Source organism: Mytilus californianus, unplaced genomic scaffold, assembly GCF_021869535.1.
Source record: "Mytilus californianus isolate M0D057914Y unplaced genomic scaffold, xbMytCali1.0.p SCAF_11, whole genome shotgun sequence".
NCBI lineage: Eukaryota > Metazoa > Mollusca > Bivalvia > Mytilida > Mytilidae > Mytilus > Mytilus californianus.
The window spans coordinates 15,642,039-15,656,635 of NW_026262593.1; the positions used below are offsets into that span (position 1 = coordinate 15,642,039).

The window sequence follows — 14,597 nt, forward strand, 5'->3', positions numbered from 1 at the left end:
TTTAAAGTAGCATTTTGACTAGAAAACATAGCATAGCTTTCTGACTATTTTGGTTAATATGCATGATGATGTTGCGAGCGGGAAACAGTACAGCGGGTACATATTTTGTCTAATCAACACCGGTACTTCCTACAATCTTAAACTCAGGTTCTTAAACTTCATAAACAGGATTTTATACAAATTGAAGTTGGCGTCTACTGTCAGAGTGTTGTTTTGAGCCCTTTTCATAAATTTTAAAGTAAGTAATTTTTCAGCAAAACTTTAAAAAAAACGGTGCTGATTTTGTTTAATATACCTCGTTTATAAAGTTTTTAATCTGATCCATTCAATGTTACTTAAAGATTGCAAAGATAGTGAAGTTGTGCATCGGTGATGAAATTGTTTGAGGATTTTAAATCTTTAATCTATTTTTGCCAGGTTTGGTATTTTATTGTTGTTTGCTTAACGTTCAAAGGCAAATATGTAATGCATTTTTACGACAAGAACATAATAGCAATTGATAAAATATGTAGGCTATCCTTAAATTCAATGCGCTTATATTCTATTTGTGTTTGAGCATCTGCCAAACATGTTTCAGAAATGATTAAATAAATCTAAGAAATTTCAGAAAAAGGCGTTTTTTATGAACACCATATTCACAACAAATCTATGATGGATTTATTTACTAACAAGAACTGTCATAAAAAGACCGACATTGTCACTGCAAAAGACAGGAATGATATAATCATTTAATCAACCGCTTGCAACATCGAAACAGTGCATAATGATTTGTCTCAACGGTAAATGTAAATTTTTTTGGACATTTTCTTGAGACCTGTAAATTATATCCTAATTGTTGTGATTTTTTTCATATGTGTCCAGCAAGCGTATCTTATCTCTTTTAACCATGTTAACCTGTACGACTTATATAAAATAAACTTTCATAAATATTGAGCACATCATTCATACATCTGTGTTATAAGCTAATTTTTATTATCAAATATTGGTACATTTTAAGGCATGCGTATGGACATAATGTATTCTCAACAAATAAGTACAGAAAACAACTAGCAACATTCCTTCGTTTAAATGTTAGAATTTTGTATATTAAGGTAACGTCACAATCTCGCATTACATTATCTTTCTTCAATAAACATGTAGAACCATTTGTAGTTTTGGTAGTACTAAGTGGTTGATTTCTTTTGTTTAAATTTTCTATCCCTATTGCAGGTGGTACAGTCCAGTAACATTATTAATCCAATCACTGAGATTATAAAAGCTCCACCAATTATTCCCATGACCTTAGATGATGTTCGTTCATCTGGAGCACTCGTCAGCGATCTCATGTACTCTAACAAAAATTATATTAATGTAATTATAAGCAAAGAAATATTGTGTGCTTTTCATTTTCGTTTTGCATTACTATTTGTGTTTTCTGTTGTGTTACTTGTACTGTATGGTTCAAGGGATATTTTTAAAAGCATCGACAGTGATATGTATACTTTGTTTTATAGCTTTCAAAAATTTTGTATGACTATAAAATAGATTTGTTAGATGAACTAAATTACAATAGACACATAAATACGGCATCTTAACGTCACCATCAGCGTTAAACTCCGCTATTGAAAAAAAAAACAATTGATCCTTTTGCAGGTTTATTTGCTGAAACTCGTTTTAAGCGTTCTTGACCTACATGTACTTAGATTCGTCCGACTCGGGTTGACTAGAGTTATAAAACCAGTGTTAATGCGCATGTGCGCAACCTTCCCGAATCGAAGTGAAAACTTGACTCGAGTTCCTCAAAATGATAGATATAAATATAGCAGGAGTTGTTAATTTTCTTTTTATGGACGTCGACAATAAACTTTATGTTCAAATATGTAACATAATTAAATAAAAAATTCTATCATTTAATCATTTCTAGTTATAACCAGGCTATTAAATTCATTTAAAAAAATTATCTTGCCCCGTCTTGCTCTTAGTAAACATGGTAAAAGGAATGTATTTTCGTAATACTTTCACATTTTTAATACTCTTAGCAACTCAAAATCCCAAAAGTTATATTGATAAACATCACCGACAGTATTTACACACGAAAAATAATTATTCAATGCCAAAAAACAACAACAAAATTTCACTTAACAGCCCCTACTTTGGATGTATTTTGTATCATACTCTTCTTTGCTTTTCTTGTTTGTAGCCATTTTGTAACTCTACTTAACCTACCTCAACACAGGGTTGATGTCGAGTAAACTCGGATAGGTTCAAAGGTCAAACCCCAAAAAGGGGTGTTGGAAAATACGCAAAGTACTGACATTGAACTATAGTAACGTTATAGCCATAACGCTGTAGTTAATGACTTTATTGTATAGATTTCAAAACTATCACGACGATTAAACGTATTTTGCAATCATAACGTATTTATTGAGATTCTGCAACATTTAATGGTGCCGTGAACAGGGTATGAATTCAAAGCTGAAGTCAGTTCGTGCTGGACACAAAGGAACCGTCACGAAGCTACTGTCAAAATTCGATGAGTTGAAATCTAACATAAATACAGAAGTTGACGAAGTTAACGCTCTCGATGATGCGGTCTCACAGAAACAGAAAACATTGATTGCCTTTAATAGCAGACTCTTAGATCAAACGTCGGAGGATAATCTAGAACAGGAAATCACGGACTCATGTGAGAATATGTATGAACTAGTTTGCAAGGTTAGGCAGATTTATCAAGTCCTTAGAAACAAACACTAAAACGTTACACAATAATGTTGATCCTTCAACAAACAGACTTAACGCAAACGTATATAATTTCACGCCCGAGGTCAGAGTTGATATGAACACTTGTGCAACAGATTCTATGAACGAGCAGTATTCAATTCACGCACCTGCAGTACATACCCGCCCATCAGAGAATATTATATATCAATTCCCGTCAGAGATCGTCAAAAAGTAATTACCATAGGCTTTCTAAGTTAGACTTGCCCTATTTTAATGGAGATATACTCAAGTGGCAGACATATTGGGATTGTTTCGAGTCATCTATACATCTTAATGATACTTTAACGCCAATCCAAAAGAAAAATTATCTTAAAGCCCAGCTTTATGGAAGCGCCGCGCAATTAATAGAGGAATTCGCTAAGACTAATGCAAATTACGAAATCGCAGTCAACCTTCTTACAGATCGTTACGGACAATTTAGTAAACTGATCCATGCTTACATGAAAGCACTCATGAACCTATCCGCACCGACAAATGATGTATACAGCTTGAGGTCTTACGGAGACAAACTAAAATCAGAGGATTAAAGTCACTTGGTCAAACACCAGTGATGTATATATCGCTTTTGGTCCTAGTTGTTTTTGACAAATTACCGAATGAAATTAGGAAATCTATTGCGCGAGGACACGGGAGAGATAATTTGATCTTGGAAAAGCTACGCAAATCGATAACTAGAGAGGTTGATATACTCGAAGCAGGACAAAGAGTCACGGAATCAGACAGATTGCACACCACTGCATTTTTCATCGGTTCGAAACTAACTTCACGATCATACAAAAAGGGCAAATTAACAGACACACGAAAGAAGGTAAATACACGCATATGTATTATTTGTTCAGGTGAGCACTTTCCGACAAAGTGCACTGAAGTTACAGACTCAAACACAAGAAATCAAATTGTCAAACAGAAACAGTTATGTTTCAACTGTTTAGGGTCACACCAAGTGGCCGCATGAAAGTCTATAAAACGATGTAAATAGTGTAGCGGAATGCATCATACAAGCATATGTAAAGGAAAAAGGTCAATACAGACACGACACAGGAACCGAAAATATAGCAGACAGCTATCAACGTGGTTGAAACTACAGACAAAACTAGTGTAATGTATGCATCATAACAAAGTCACGACATTCTCCTTAAAACAGCAATTGCACCAGTTATATATAACGACCAAGGAGTAGAATCTTACATCTTATTTGCTCTTCAACTGTTTCGCTTTTTATACATCCTCGGCTTTCAAATATTCGGCTTTGAGCGTTCTTGATGAAGGTAAATCCAGAAAAGCGCTTCGAACGCATGAAATTTTTTAACGTGTTGTTTTCATATTTTATTTGACGAGGGAACACAGCGTTCTTTCATAACGCAAAAAATAGCGGATAAATTGGAAATAAAACCGACTCATTGTTCCACAAAATTCCGTCCCGATTCAGAGCAAGATTTTACAGACTACAAGGAGTTTGCCACACTTGAGATAACACAGTGGAAAACGTATTGAAATCGACCTAATAATAGGCGCGGACTACTATTAGGACATTATCGAGTACCATATTATTAGAGGAAAAGGACAAACAGCTGTACAGTCAAAGATCGGATATTTATTATGAGGACCTATCAATAGAAACATCCACCAGCCTTAAACATCTACAGTTTTTTTAAAACGTCATTTCATCCCATCAATAGGAGGAGACAGAGATTGAAAAGTTCTGGACACTTGAGTCAATAGGAATCAATACATGTAAAAACAAGGAGAACACCAACTATTGACAGACCTACCACAACACAGCTATTGACTATGAGAACGGAAAGTACACGGCAAAGTTGCCATGGAAACTAGATCATCCAGATTTGCCTTCAAATATGGCCGTTGCTAAAGGTATGACCGAAAATATAATTAGACGCCTAAACCGGGAGCCACATTTACCATACAAATACAGTGAAATAATCAATGAACAAGAAAAGAAAGGATTTATAGAGAGGATTTCAGATACGTTAGATGATAATAACAAACGTATGATTCACTACATTACGATTGCAGTTGTAAACCACAGCAAGATTTACCCAGCTTAAACGACTGCTTAATATCAACGCCACTCAATCTAAATGACTTAACCAAAATACTAATCCGATTCAGAATAGGGAAATACGGTATCAGTACAGACACTGAATAGGTCTTTTTACAGATATGACTTGACATGAAGGATCGTGACGCTACATGTTTCTTTTGGCTAGCTGACCCAATCGACCCACCTGGCAATCTTACAACTTACAGGTTTAAATCGATATTGTTTGGTGCAACATGCTCACGATTTATTTTAAACGCCACTCTACTTAAGCACTTGAAAGAAAAGGAAAATAGTACAAAACAAACGATGAAAGGGGACTTACAACTGCAATCGTACACAATACGAATGGGGGTAATCTCAGAATCTTTTTTTCACAGGGTGGTGAGGAATGTAGTGAACCATACGTTTGTTATTATCATCTTTTGTTTCTATAAATTACTTAAAACCTTAACTAATTCTTCCCTAGATGTAAAGCTTTGGTTTTGAAGTTTGGTTGTACCTGCCGAAAACTTATTTCAAAAAGAATAGCACATCATCGTTTTTACGGAGATGTTGTTTCCCGAGCCCGGAAATTTAGAAACAATCCGGGTAAACTTATCGATCCTTCAAATAAACTTATTCTAAAAGGTTACCAATTCAACGCTGTAATTAGATCTTTGATTATTATTTTTATTGGATTAATATTAATTTTGTTATCAGTAAATTAAAATTAAACTAAAATTTATTTTTATATACATATGCACATTCATGGCTCTACAATCTATCGATACCTGTATCTTGGAATTGCACAAGGTCATGTTTTTCTCTTACTGTTTAAGACGTCTTTGCACTAAATCCTAAATCCATTGGATTTTGGATGTGTACTGATTGATATTTTAGTCTTAAATGCATGATTTTTGTATTAGTTGTTATTGACTTTGAACTTTCTGTCAGTAACTGCGAGTACTCTCAGATCTGTACTTTTTGTTGTGGGGATTGTAAGTACCCTGCCATGTCCACTTTGTGTTTTTGTTAGATATATTTCTATTTGTATCCATCTAATGAGTTAAGCCCTTTTCAACTGGTTTTTATAGTTTGTTCTTATGTTGTACTGTTACACCACTGTCCGAGGTTAGGGGAGGGCTGGCGCCTCCAAACGAGTTTGACCCCGCCACATTCTGATCGTGCCTGTCCCAAGTCAGGAGCCTGTAATTTAGTGGTTGTCGTTTGTTGCTGTTTAATATATTTGTTTTTCGTTCATTCTTTTGTACATAAATAAGGCCGTTAGTTTTCTCATTTGAATTGTTTTACATTTGTCATTTCGGGGCCTACAATTGCTGACTATGCGGTATGGGCTTTGTTGAAGGCCGTACGTTGACCTATAGTTGTTAATTTCTGTGTGATTTGGTTTCTTGTGGAGAGTTGTCTCATTTGCAATCTTACCACATCTTCTTATTTTTATATTATATGTAGACAACATTCTGTCAAGTGTTAAGACTAATGACGAAGCCATGACGTATTTAAAAGATTCCAGAGATGTCATGTCAAAGAGAAGAATCAATTTGCGATCGTGCGTGGAGCTCAAACTGCAGTGATTTAACAGAAATTGCTAAAAAGGAAATTTAGCCGACAAGAACAGTACGGTGAAAATTTTAAGAATGATATGGAACACTGAAAAAGACACAATTTCTTTTCATAAGGTAAACGTAACAGATATTAAGAAACCAAAAATTACGAAACATGAGATACTCAAGCAATCATCTCTAATCTACGATCCCATGGGAATACTTTCGCCAGTGTCCGTTAGGGCCAAAATCTTAATGCAGGACCTCTAATTTTGAGTGGGATGAGCCACTCCCGTTAAACGTACAACAACAATTGATGGCATTAGTTTGAGACTTAGAACTATCGACAAACACTGAGTAACCGAGACAGTTTGTAACTAAGTGTACAGATGAACAAAAACAGTTACATGTTTTCGTTGATGCTAGACAGAGAGCCTATATGGATCAGTTGTTTATATGACAAACGGACAGCAGTCAACATTAGTATTTGCTAAGAGTCGTGTTGAACCTATAAAGACATTGACATTATCACAGCTGGAACTAATGGCCGCTGTGAGTGGAGCTAGAATTGCAGCACATGTAGGATCAGCTTTATCAATAAACAAAATCACGTACTGGTCGGACAGTCAAATAGTGCTACACTAGTTAACAACGACTAAACATCTGAAAACAATCATACCAAAACGAGATCCCTGGTTTGGCGGTTGGTGTAAGCGCTTAATAGGACTAACAAAAATGTGATAACGAAAACTTCTTGGAAGATCGTACATTACATTGGAGGATTACCAAACAATAGTCACCTAAATTGAAGCCGTTTTGAAAGATCGACCTTTAACTTATGTGTTTGCTGACATCGAGGATCAGGAACCTTTGACGCAATTGAACCTGCTATATTGTAGGGGAATTATATGTACACCGTATTCACGAAAAGACATCGACGAATATACAATTCTCAAAGACAGAAACGACATCTCTAAACGCGCAGAACTACAAGCTTTCATAACTGACCAATTTTGGTCGCGATGGAAATCAGAATAGTTAACATCGCTACGTGAATACCACGCTCGAACAGGAGATAACGAACAGAAATGCAGATACAGTGGGAGACGTCGTACAAATCCATGAAGACAAGTATCCAAAACAAATGGACTATCGGAGTCAGTGATTCTTTAATAACTGTAAACGGTTGACTGAATAGGGCAGCCGAAGTGAGATCAAAATGATGGTGCTTTTCTCGACCGATCGTTAAATTATATCCCCTGGAGATTTGTGACAATATTCATTCAGGAGACACAAGTGATACTCATTAACCAGGAACTAGTAACATACAAAGACGATTACCGGTTCATGAAGCTGCCGTGTGTGCCAGCAGAAACATTCATGAATGGACTAAGAGATAGACTTTAATTGTAATCAGTCAAGGTTAAGTGAGTAACGTATATTATTTGAGATGGACATAAAATTTAAATTTCTTTTATCTATACTTCATTTTTTTTAAGTTTTCATGATTACATATTTCACTTTTGTCGGCCCCACAATGACGGTAAATACGCGAATTACTTACATTGAACTATGGTAACGTTTTAGCCATAACGCTGTAGTGAATGACCTTATTGTATAGATTTCATAGCTATCACGACTATTTAACGTATTTTGCCATCATAACGTATTTATTGAGATTCTACAACAGGGTGTTGGATTGAGTAAACTCGACAGACTCTACTAAACCGAGTTGGACGAATCGAAGTAGGCACTTGTGTTATGTAAGTAAATATATATATATATAAGATAAACTTTTAAAGTAGTCAGCACTTCTATATTGACATGAATTATTTTTGATAGGAGTTAGGGTATTTCGAAAAATTCAAAGTTTTGGAAACAGTTAATTTATTTATGACAATATCAATGATAATTCTTGTCAACACAGAAGTGCTGACTACTTGGCTGGTAATAACGTCGGGAGAAAACTCCACCAATAGTGACATTGACCCAGTGGATGTAAATAAACTCCTCATAGTTACCAGGATTGAAATTTTGTACGTTTCGTCTACAAAAGACTCAATATATAATTGGTAAATTCTTAAGTCAGGGATTTCGTGACTATAGATTGCTTGAAAACATTACTATATTCCTCCATAGTTGCTAAGATTTGAGATTTTGAAGATTGGCTATACCTGTAAAATTCTTTTTAAAAAAACGGGATATAACATCCCAATGTTTACGGTAATTTTGTTTTTAAACGATTCATGTAAACGCATTGATCCTTTGAATAAACCTATTCTTAAAGGATGTCTATTTACACCGTAGTAAGACATTTGATTATAACACTGGATGCAATGACTTACCGTGATTTCCCAGTGAAATAAAAACCGATAATTTCACATGTGAAATAAACTCTATAATATAGGTGTTGTCAAGACGATGTCGATGACGTTGCATCAAAGCAAATTGTGAATGCGTAAAAAAAAGATAAAGTTCCTTTCATTTTCTCCTTTATTTCCATTTAAAAGTCCATTGCCAATGTAATAAAAAGAATAACTAATCACAGATTTCAAATATCATGAATTAATGTGTTGGTTGGTCACTCATTGAATATTTTTCTATATTTGAATTCTTCGATAAGTTATTCTATAAATATTGTTTTAACCGGTACTTATAATGATTTTGTTTTGTTGAATTAAAAAGTTATTAAATATTTATTGCTATACATTAATGAAAACATTAGGTCGATCTTATGTACTTAAATTTTTCCATGGCACAATATCATGCGATTCTCAAACTGTTTCTGGCATTTTTACACTAAATCTGTAGGAAGTGTACTGATTCATACTTTAGTTAACCAAATGTTGTCAATATAACGGAATAATAAACACATGTCATACATGTGGAAGGTTTAGCTAGCTATAAAATCAGGTTCAATTCAATATTTTCTTCTGAAAACTACTATTCCAAGACAATAGTATGACATTTGTTAGCTTTTCGTTCCGCTTGTTGATAAAGTCTAACGTTTGATTTTATCAGTTTTTATGGATTGAATTTCTCTTAGAGTTTTTTTTTTGTTAATACGTTTTTAGTCTGGAAGAACTCAATTTATTCATTAGGTATTATTGGTTTTCAATTAGCTTTCAGTAACTATGGGTTATTTCAGGTCGGCTCTTTGTGTCTTTTGTCTTTATGTTAGTTCATTTTGTGATTCGTGTCGATTTGATGATTCATGCCATTTCCAACTGATTTTTACAGTGTGTTATTATGCTGTGCTGTTGCACCACTGTCCCAGGTAATGGAAGGGTTGATCGCTTACAGACATGGTTAACCCCGCCATATTCTATATGGGTCTGTCTCAAGTCAATTAACTGTGATTCAGTGGTTGTCGTTTGTTGCTGTCTGTCATGTTTGGGTTCGGTTGGTTTTTTTCATAAATCAGGTCGTTATTTTTTTTTTCATTTGGACTTTCATTTTGATAGTTGTCTCATTAGCAATAATACCATATCATTTATTTCATAATAAGTTCAACTTTGTGCAACGATAGTTTAAGTGTAATATAAATTTTCATATGCAGATTTAGAGGAGATTGAGAGGGAAGCCAAAATTCGGATTAAAACGTAAGTAGTCAAAATGTAACTGCAAAGTTATTTTATCTTTTCACGTGTTACTTTTTGTAAAAAAAATATTTCGTCAAAAATCCTATTATTTATGATAGCTTTAAACTTTTCAAAGTTCTATTCTTCAACAAGGACTATTATCTACTGATGTACGTAAATTATTCCTTATACATATCTTACTTTGTGTTGATTTTTTTTCTACCGTTAGCTCCATTTTGATCCTGTTTATTTTGTTTTGCAGATCTTCGCTTCTCATTGTAGTAGATTGATCTTTATCTTTACTAGTTGATAATGTAGACTGTGATTGATCTTCAATTGGAATCGTTTTTGTTGATGATGTCTGTACAGAGTTAGTTATACATGGCGAATTCTCATGTACACAGTTCATGGCAAATTGGTTAAAACATGTCGCTTTAATTGGAACTATAAAAGATATCAAAATAAGTCTATCATTGTAATAGCCTCATTGTTGTCGTTTATTGATTCATTTTACTTCATCCATAACATATATGGCAAGCAATTCATATTATTTGATTTGTTTCTAAAAAATAAAATGATTGAAAATTAATGCAAGCAACACATTTAATGTATTAAAAATCCACAGTGAAAGTTGACCTACCGAATTAGACTTATCACCGGGTTTGTACTTACTTGAGCAATACGACGGGTGCCACTTCTGGAGCAGAATCTGCATATCCTTCCTTAGGAGCACCTGAGATCATCCCCGGTTTTTGGTGAGGCTCATGTTGCTCAGTCTTTAGTTTTCTATGTTATGTTTTGTGTCATCTATTGCCATGGAAAAAGAGAAATCAATCTGGTTTTTCTCATTGACATGAATGCCACACTTTAAGATACTTAAGTAAGTTTACTTGCTTTTATGTCCGATTTACGTCGGATAAAGCTACAATTGTCATTAAAACACTGTATTCCCTTGATCTTTCCTTCTTTTTTAATAGTTTAAAGTAAATAAATGACAGAAGGTTTACCGCCTTAAAACCTTATCAGCTAATATATCTTAAAACATTACGTAAATTCCTCTTTACGTAAATTTATCAGAAAGTTTTCTGAGCTTAGCCAGTGAAATAAGTAATAACATTAACGGTACCAACGTTTCTGCACCAAACGTACTCACTCTGTCGAAGCCGTCTAATTGGCAATCATACCACATCTCATTGTTTTTCACATGAAGCCATCTTAGGTAACTGCAGCACGAGGTATTAGTTGGTAACTGCCGCTCAAGATAAAAGTCAGGAATAACACTCATATACGGTTTCTTGAAGTCTCTTCGTCAATTTGATTACTATTACAAGCAACAGTTTTTATGAGACGCCAGTAAGTATTTAAAATCATCAGAAGATCTTGGTAAAGAAACAGTATTACTGAATTAGTGAGTCAACAAACCTGTACAGTTGTGATCAGTTCTTATCCTTCTTTAGAAAGGTAAGAATAAACATTTGTAAACTGTTCTAGAAAAGTTCTAACCTAGAATGGCCTGCCCTAGCAATGTTTTAACAGTAAGAATCGGTTCTAGTGTAGAACTCTTAGGATCTGTACCATGGTAGAACTATCCATATTTGTTATCGGCCAGAACTGTCAGAATATGATCTTGGGAAGAACATTTCTAAATGATGTGAATAAGAGCCGCTTTCTTGTCATCATTTAAAATTGTTCTAGTCGTCGATGAGGTCCGGGGCAGTTTATTAGATTTCCTATGTAGACATATAACCGATTTGTGTAGCGGTCCAAAAATGTTCTAGAAATAGAACTGCCATAATCAGTTCTCGAGAATAACTGTTCAAGGTAGAATTCATCAAAGCAGTTTAATGGTAGAAAATAAACTTATCATAGATACCATGCTTAACATATTTTACGCCAGACACGCGTTTCCAGAAAAGTCAGAATCTGTTCTATGGAAGAACAATTATATTTTTTCCGTGTTAAAACTGCCCGAAACTGTTCTAGAAAGTAAATGCCCAAAACGTTCTCAATCATGTCCAAGATGTACCCAGATGTTGATATCGTCGATATCGGCAATGTCGACACGATATCGAATCGATATCGATGTTCGCTTCAATAATCCATGACACACAAAGACATACCAAGATGTCGATATCGTCGATATCGACAATGTCGACACGATATCGAATTGATATCGATTTTTGCTTAAGACATCCATGACCAACCCAGACATACCAGATGTCGATATGTCGGAGGCAGGGTAACAGTCGTTTTTATAAAGACTGATATGTCGGATGATACAATTGACATTGCGATGGAGTTTACAGAAAAACTTAACTTATTTGGAGTAAAACTTGAGAAGTATAGGGATGTTACAGAGAATATGGAAAATATTTTGTGCCCTTCAAAGAAACAGAAAACAGTTTAATTTGATAGTTTTGATAGGTAAAGATCTAATAACAAACATTATCATTTGTACATTGAATTTGTATTTTTATTTTAATCACTATATAAGTTCAAAATATATGAATACTTGACACGAAATAAAACTATTGGATTGAAAAACAGAATAATTATGTAAATATGTTACAAAATAGATTATTTAATCCATTATGAAAAAAAAATGTTTTAGAAAAGAAATAATACAAGTATTACTTTCTCTCACAATGTTTATTGAAAAAAAGTAAAGGACAGTTCTTTCAATTATAATAGAGATTACAACAGAAAAGAGCCATTAACCTGAGACACATCAATTATTAGTTGTAATGGCTTTGAACTAGCTTTCAGTAACTGCTACTACTTTCAGATCTGTACCTTGTTTCTTTTGTGTTTTTTAAGGTGTTTATATGCTTGGTATTGATTTGATGAGTTAGCTTTTTAATTGATCGTATATATGTCGTTCTGTAATACCACTGACCCCCCTTTTTTTTGGGAGGGGAGGGGGGGAAGGAGGGGTTGGCGCCTGCAAACACAATTTACCCCACCTTATTCTGTATATGCCTGTACAAAGTCAGGAGCCTATAATTTAGTGATTGTTGTTTGTTTATGTTTATGGTTTAAAACACAAATTAGGCCGTTTGTTTTCACGTTCGAATTATTTTACATTTGTTATTTCAGGGTATTTATAGTTTACTATGCGGTATGGGTTTTGCTCAGTGTTAAAGGCCGTACGGTAACCTTTAATTTTGAACTTCTATGTCATTTGGTTTCAGGTAGAAAGTTGTTAATATAAACCAATAACTGAAAATGACCAATACACTTAAACATGTAAAAAAGTAAACTGGTATAACATTTGTTCAAGTGTTTTAACTGATGATTTGTGCATTTTAGACATATACGTGGAGATTGAGTGTAGAAGGAAATATTGGTCTAAATATCAACAATATCTTTATGAGTGTACTGTTAATTTTCGTCGTCAACTTCTTAAGCGGAATGTTTTATTACCTTTAAACCTAAACGTAAAATCTATATAAAGTAAAGAATGGATGCTTCCCATTACGAGGGAAAATTTAAATGTCGATATCAATTCGATATCGTTGATATCTTATATATCTACACTAGTTTAAGATGCATACAGCGTATAAGATGGAAAGCAACAAATGACGAGGGAAATTGAAATGTCGATATCGACGATATCGACAACATTAACTAAAGAATAATCAAAAGAATAGAAACTGATAATGCTTAAGGTAAATCAAATTATTTGTCGATATCGGGGTTTTAAAGTAATTACGTGAATATCGATATCGATACGATATCGTTGATATCGTCGATATCGACACATACTGATGACCCAGGGCAATTGGTGAAGTAGATGAATGGGGTATATAGTGATTAAGTTAATATCGATATCGATACGATATCGTTGATATCGTCGATATCGAAACTACATCGTGTCTTGGACATACCTCAACGTTCTAGGATTGAACTGTGCAAAGCATTTCTGTGGTATAAGATAGCTTCTTTCAGACACTGTTTATGCAAGGTGTCAGGAGATCTGTTCAAGAGACTGATCTAGACAAGCACCCTTACAGCTTCGCACAGACTTTAAAAGAGGTTGGATATCCAAACTGTAGCTGTTGAATTTTCCCATACTAGCGTCTAATATTGATATTTTACGAGATATTGATAAGATTTCTTGAGTTTTTTTGTTTTTTTTTCAGCTTAAAATAAGGTTAATAATTTCCAATTGTCGGCAATAAGAGATGCTTTCCCACATTACATAGTTCTTCAATTTAAAAACCAAAATAGTTTGGTTACAAAATGTAGTACACATGTCTGTGAGAGGAAAACTATACAATAAAATTTGAATATAAGTAGGAATTCAAAATACACTTTAACAGGTTCAAAAAGGAATAAAAAAATAGTGTTAATAAATAGCATTCTGCATCATAAATACATAATAACTATTCAAAATGTATCATTCTGTTTCTTTATTATTTTTGAATATCATAAAGGCATCTCAATTTTTCATGTTTGCTTCATTTTTTATATCGGATACATTGTAACAAAGACAATAACAACCATAGTACACGTACAGTTTTTACTAATCTGAGTAATGCCTTTTTGTCCCACAAATATCCCTTGAAACAACTAAACTGACGAAAAATGGATAATAACACGATTTTGAAATTTTCGTCGCCTCAACATATTGTGTCTGTTTGTTTTGTT

At 34.0% G+C, this 14,597-nt stretch overlaps 1 protein-coding gene across 1 annotated transcript in view; it reads right to left on the bottom strand.

The window, feature by feature from the left end:
• Nucleotides 1-949: 949 nt before the first annotated feature.
• The window catches only part of LOC127719654 (uncharacterized), a 33,606-nt gene continuing 19,958 nt past the window's right edge, over nucleotides 950-14,597 (bottom strand). Inside the window, exons 7-8 of the mRNA XM_052225882.1 lie at nucleotides 10,149-10,391; nucleotides 950-1,330 (exon numbers count right to left, since the gene is read on the bottom strand). Coding sequence (XP_052081842.1) covers nucleotides 1,164-1,330; nucleotides 10,149-10,391 — 410 coding nt within the window. The 3' untranslated portion in view covers nucleotides 950-1,163. The remainder of the gene's footprint in view (nucleotides 1,331-10,148; nucleotides 10,392-14,597) is intronic.